The 6,000-nt window shown below is 36.2% G+C and overlaps 1 protein-coding gene across 1 annotated transcript in view; it reads left to right on the top strand.

The window, feature by feature from the left end:
* The window catches only part of LOC135461262 (LIM and SH3 domain protein F42H10.3-like), a 34,948-nt gene that overhangs the window by 21,254 nt on the left and 7,694 nt on the right, over positions 1 to 6,000 (top strand). The window contains 3 exon segments of the mRNA XM_064738266.1: positions 1,678 to 1,842; positions 3,431 to 3,445; positions 5,298 to 5,438. Coding sequence (XP_064594336.1) covers positions 1,678 to 1,842; positions 3,431 to 3,445; positions 5,298 to 5,438 — 321 coding nt within the window.

Raw genomic sequence — 6,000 nt, 5'->3', positions numbered from 1 at the left:
TGTTTAGTTTATGTTTTGGTCACGGCTGGATAGAACTGTTATGTGTGCTTATATGTCCGTTACACTGGCACCAGAGATACAAACATGCCAGTGTGCATTCTGCAAGGCAGTTCAGAAGTTCAATACATTCTGTAACCAAAACATCATGTTTGTCAGTCTGTGTAGACTTGAGCATTTCAGCATGGTATATATTGTATGTTGTGAAAATAGCTTATTGTTGATCCAGAAATTATAATTTTATAGTTAAAGGGGACAGTCTAACAGCTTAAGCATTTTAAGTAGACACAGGAAAACAGGGGTGATCATAGAATGACTGATTGTATGTATGAACATCCTCTTTTGCATCATGCAGTTGTGAACTACTGTATTTCACCTAAAGTTTTGCTTTCCTGAAATTTGGCTTTCCTGATCAGAAATTATTCAAATTTCATAAAAAAAAAGCCTTTCAGTGGCCCTATATGGTGGACAAATCAGTGGCAGTGTGTGGATTGAAAAAAGGTAAACTTTAGATGAAATACGGTAATTATGATTTCCTGAACTGAAGAGTAACCTGCATAGGCTTGCAAATATGAACTAATCTTTAAACATCACTGACTGGAATATTCACTTGGGTGGTTGGGCTAAGGTGTACACGTATGGCCATCAGATGACACATCTTAGTGTATGTGTATGTGGTGAGGGTACATCAGCATTACCTGCCTTATTCTGCACATCAGGGAAAAACACCAGTCATTTTACAGTGGTCCATAGGTCTTCACTGAGCAAAATTACATCAATACATGTCCATGTTATATAGCTGTTCTGTGCAGTTCAGCTGTTAAAAATATTCGAACAATCAAATTGTCACAGCCTTTCAAACACTATTTTGCACCAAAACCAAACCATGCCTTCTGGTACATATTTTCTGGCAATAAGCTAATATGTTAGCAATATACTGAGTCAGCAGAATCATGGCGTTGTAAATGTTGCTCCATGACACTTATAGGCATAAAAGGTAACAAGTGGCTGATTAGTATTGGCATAATCCATTGTTGTTGGTGTAGCAGTTTTAAGTACATATTGCTTAAATTCCTTAAACACTTTACGATGCACATGCAATGCATTGTTGACTACAATGTACATGTATATTATACAAGCAAATCATTGCAATCATTTCTGATTCTCTGAAAGAAAAAAATAAATCCAAATACTGCTGATCATATATAACATGTGGAGTTCACATATTGAACATTCTAATGAGGATTCTTAGTTTCTGTACCTACTTCACTTTCAAGTCGTTTACTTTTTTAACACTGGGATAATGCTAAACTACATTTATCTGTAGTCTTCTCTTATCTGCTTGAGCTAAAAATATTGACATTAACAATCTATTTTCTGTTAATCTTTTGTTCGCATACATCATTTTGTAGAAGTCTAGCAGATCTTCAGAATATATTTGTAATGGAATTAGTTCTTTGAAAGTAAATGGTTTTTTAAAGTAATGTTTTTTTGTGTGTAATGTCAGAGGTACATGTAATATCATAATTTATCGTATCACTTTGCAACAGTCATTTATCATTTATGGTTTTCAAGTTGCTTGAGGTAGTATGAGTATGAATTGAACATGTGTCCGTCTATATGTATTTGCTTTTGTAGTCTGGCCTCCCTTCACTCTTGACATTTTATTTCTTGTTTCAGTGGCTGAAGATGGATCTGGTGGCAGGAAAGTGGGCAAAATTTCAGATTATGACCCTGATCACAATCAGTGGGGTACGATAAGTCAAGGATACGAGGAGCGTGTCCCCGGTCGGTTTGAGCCTGTAAATCAGTATAACCCCCCATCCCAGCCTGCGTCCCAGCCTGGTAGGTCAATAGTACTCCTAGAGTAGTCCCCCTTTGAAGGCTGCATTGCTTTCAGCCGCATTTCCTTTCGGATGAAACAAATAAATATTTAATAAAGATTTATATAAATATATAATTTAAAAAAAAGGAAAAAACATTTTTTCAGGTAAGAAGAATAAATTTTATTGAGTGAAACCAAAAAAAAAAACACAAAAAATTATTAGTTCATTTTTGGAAATGCCAGTGAAATTCAAATATTTCATTGCCATTTCTCTTTCCATGCTCCATGCTGATAAAAGCTGGTGTTTTCAAGAAGTTTGAAGGCTTGCTTCTTGCCATTTCAGGGTAAATTCAAGTACTTAGTATGTACATGCGTGATTTGAATTTCAGGAGTGTGTGGTCCTGTAATAAACAAATTTTGTTCAGTGTTTGTGCAGTCTTGTTTTTACCCTCCCTTTTGCCAAGACATCTTGAGCCCTCCAGTTGTTCATACAGGATGTAATGTGTTTGGCAATTCCTTTCCAAGCTAGCTACAGCCCCTTAAGCCCTTCCCCCATACTCCTGTCCCTGTCGGAGTGATTTTTGAGGGAATTTTCTTAAACGTGAACATTAGCTAACTATGATTTATTATGTTTGTAGGTGTGTCTTCTCTGTGGTAGAGTTATATCTGATAGAATGCTGATATAATGCAATTATACGACCCCCGGGTTTCAGGTTGTGTTAGCATTTAGTCCAGTGGTACATGTCCTGTGTCACTGACATGTGAGTTGTACAATGCTATGGTTTGGCTGTCACAGATACCACTGCCACAGGCTAGGTGGATTGTTTGTTTACACCTCAGGTTATCATATTTACAAACACAACGCATACTTCTAAAAAAAGTGTAGATGTCTGAGTCATTCTTGGTTGACAGCTCTACATGTACATTACATTGAGTGTACATAGGATATTTGTACATGATATATACATGTATATAAGCAGATGTGGAATCTCCTACTAGCAGTTCCATAGGGGTGAATGTGATTAATGCTTCAAGTATGTGTCAATTCTTCTCACATTTTGTTTACTGTAAGAGCCTGGCACCGGACACCGGCACATAGAGCTGTTGTGTCACACCATTGGGAAAGGTCAGGATGTGGTGTTGCCTAGGATGGGCAGGGTCTCCAGTCTCTACACTTCTGTGTTCTGTAGCTCTTACATGTAAATCTGAGGGCATGAAACTGGGTTATGTATGATAAGTTTCTGGCATGTGCTCCTATTTATGTGCCATATCTGGTGTCATCAAACACATACAGTGTTCTTCCCATTCTACGTGTATGCGTAACATACATGTCATATATTGAGTAGATTCTGTTGAATACATACTATGTAATCTATTGTCACATAATTAAATCCCTGTGCCTTAGTTAACAGTATAGAAGATGATATGTCGATAGCTGTCCTTTTAATTAACATGTTTAAATGATAATGGTAAATACTAGAGAAGTATGTGTTGCCGTCATACAAGTAAAAGTCTTGTGTGCTTTTAGTGCTATAAACCATGTATGGCAGACATGTCTTGGTCGTGAAGTTTACTACAAAGGATACACTGTAGTGTGTTTGACTTCAGGTTACTACCAGGGAGGTATGTACAGCATGGGCTCTCGTTAGTTCTGTTCACATAGCCTGCATTTCTGGTGGTTACACAATCTCTTTGATGTAGCCAGTGAAACCGTACCATGGTTTCTTGTATGTCAATGATAAATTGATGAATTTCAGGAAACAGCTGTCCAATATTCTATAATTTTCATTTTATTTTAAAAAATTGCGAAAATTTTTTTTGATTAAAAGTCAATCATGTAATGCTAATACAAAGTGTTGTGAACTGCCCAGGCTATCTCTTGGAGTAATCCCTTGTTTTGCATGGTTCAAATGATCTTGGGTAGATAGTTCAATGTCTTGTGTTATGTTTCATAGATTTCATTAAAGAAAATAAACCAGATAAAGCATAAGACAACACATCCCAAAGAAAACCTGTAATGTCAACACCTGACATGTGGATAAATATATACTGTGAATCTTATAAAATATACAGGCCTACTATTTTTCTTATGTATACATCTAGTTTTCCAACAATATATGAACTGAACTGCGTAACAAATATACAATTCTTGCTATCCTTTTCTTTGGTTCAGTCTTTGATAACATATTTTATTAGTTGAATCATTATCTTCCAGCTATATGGTTTTTATTTCAGTATCTCTACACTTTATCTTCGTTTTGGTTTCTGTTTTACTAACATTAATATTTCTGCTCTTTCATGCTTTCTAATACTTTCTTTTTTGTGTTATATTTGCAGATTTGTGATTTTTTGTATTTTGTTTTATTATTTTAGGTTATTCATGGATTTTTTTAATTTCTAGTAGTGTATTATCTTTGTTTCATTTAAAATAGTGTGCTATATTAACAGTCCTTCATCATGGTTAAGCCTTCCCTTTCATTTTACATCAGTTTATGTTTAATTATTTAGGTGTCATAATTACATACAAACACATCTGTAACAAAAAAAAGCATTATCACACAAGTGAACAAGTGAAGTAATCCCATTTATGTCCACATGCTGTAGGTTGAAGATTTTATGGGTAGAACTGCAAGTAATATAAATTAATATGTATTGATAATTACAAATATATTTGTACATGTATATGCTCTGTCTGAGATTCAAATGTGTGAAGAGAACATTTCTAATTGTTACATTTATGACTGACATAAGGGATAAAAAATGTTTGAAACCCTAGGCTGTATGCATGTGTTGACGGGTGGTTGATTTTGAGATTATCTTGTCAAGCTCAAATATAGTACTCAGTGTTATTTGACTGAAAAACTGTTAAGTACAACATAAACCCCGAGCATTCATTCATTCAAATCAATACTTCGTGTAGACTTACATTTGTCTTGGTGATGGTTAAGTTATAGACACATGGTTGAAAGGTAATTTTTGTAGAGGAAATTACTTATATTATTCACTCTTTACTGGCAAGTCATTCCTTGTAATGAGAATTGAGACTCTCTTTCAGTCTTTCTCCACTCTCTGAAATGTTCAAACTTTGCTTTATCTCTTCTAAGATCGTTGTTTGGCTGCAAAATACAAGTTGTGTCAATATCCTCTCAAGTCTCAGATATACTGGAGGTTACAAACTACCTAAATTTGTATTTAGGCAAAAGTCATCCATACCGCCCCCTCCCCATCATGTATTTGATTATGCTGCATGCAAACTGTAGATAGTTCAGATGGGTTTATCTATGTTTGTTCACACCTCTGTGTGAACCCTTTGGTTACTGCAGTTGAAGGATTCCCTAACCTGTTCATTGCATTGGTTTGGGCATCTCAGCCTTGGTCTTTCTACTTGCATCTCAGTGTGCTGAATGGATTTTGTTAAAAAAAAAAAATTGTTAAACTAATGGCAAACACAAAAACCAATTTGTCTGCTCTAAAGGCCAGCAACCTCAGCAGCCTACACATCATACTTGGCAACCTCCGTCAATGGTAAGGAAACAGCAACAACCACAACAACAGCAGCAGCCTGTTCCTCAACAGGCATACGGCTACGGAATGCAGCCAACCTATGGCCAGCAAGGTTAGTCCAGCCAGAGCTCCCTTGCCTGACTGTTCCATCATGTCCTTCCGTTGAAATTCTTGCACCAAATCATGTGTCTCAGACTTGTAAGACTGTAAGCGTCAGCCTCGTGATGTGGTACATTATAAATTCTTGTGCAGTTATAGGTTCGTATTAAAGTGGGTAGATATATTTATGGGACTTCCTGGTCTCTGATTCTCTCATCTTACAATGTAGTGGCATGATACATATGGGTTATTTATAAAGCCCACACATATCGCATGGGTGACAGGGGTGACCGAGTACAGTGTAATTTACAGGTTACAACAGCAGCAAGGAAGACAGTGTTCACATCATCCTTAATGTCATTGATGACAAAGGTAGGCTTGGGTAACGGGCTATCAGTAGCCTACACGCCACATATTAACTCATTTATAGTTGGGGATCAATACTTATCAAGTTATCAGTATTCTGTGTTACAAGTGAGACAGGAAGGGGCCTAGATGTAAGGCTCCCTCCTTCATACAATCATACAACCAAGCTTTTGAACAGCTTGCTAGATGAATTTTTTTTTTTTTTTTTC

The sequence above is a fragment of the Liolophura sinensis genome, chromosome 1 (assembly GCF_032854445.1).
Source record: "Liolophura sinensis isolate JHLJ2023 chromosome 1, CUHK_Ljap_v2, whole genome shotgun sequence".
NCBI classification, from domain to species: Eukaryota; Metazoa; Mollusca; class Polyplacophora; order Chitonida; family Chitonidae; genus Liolophura; species Liolophura sinensis.
This window is presented reverse-complemented; position numbering and strand designations above follow the sequence as displayed.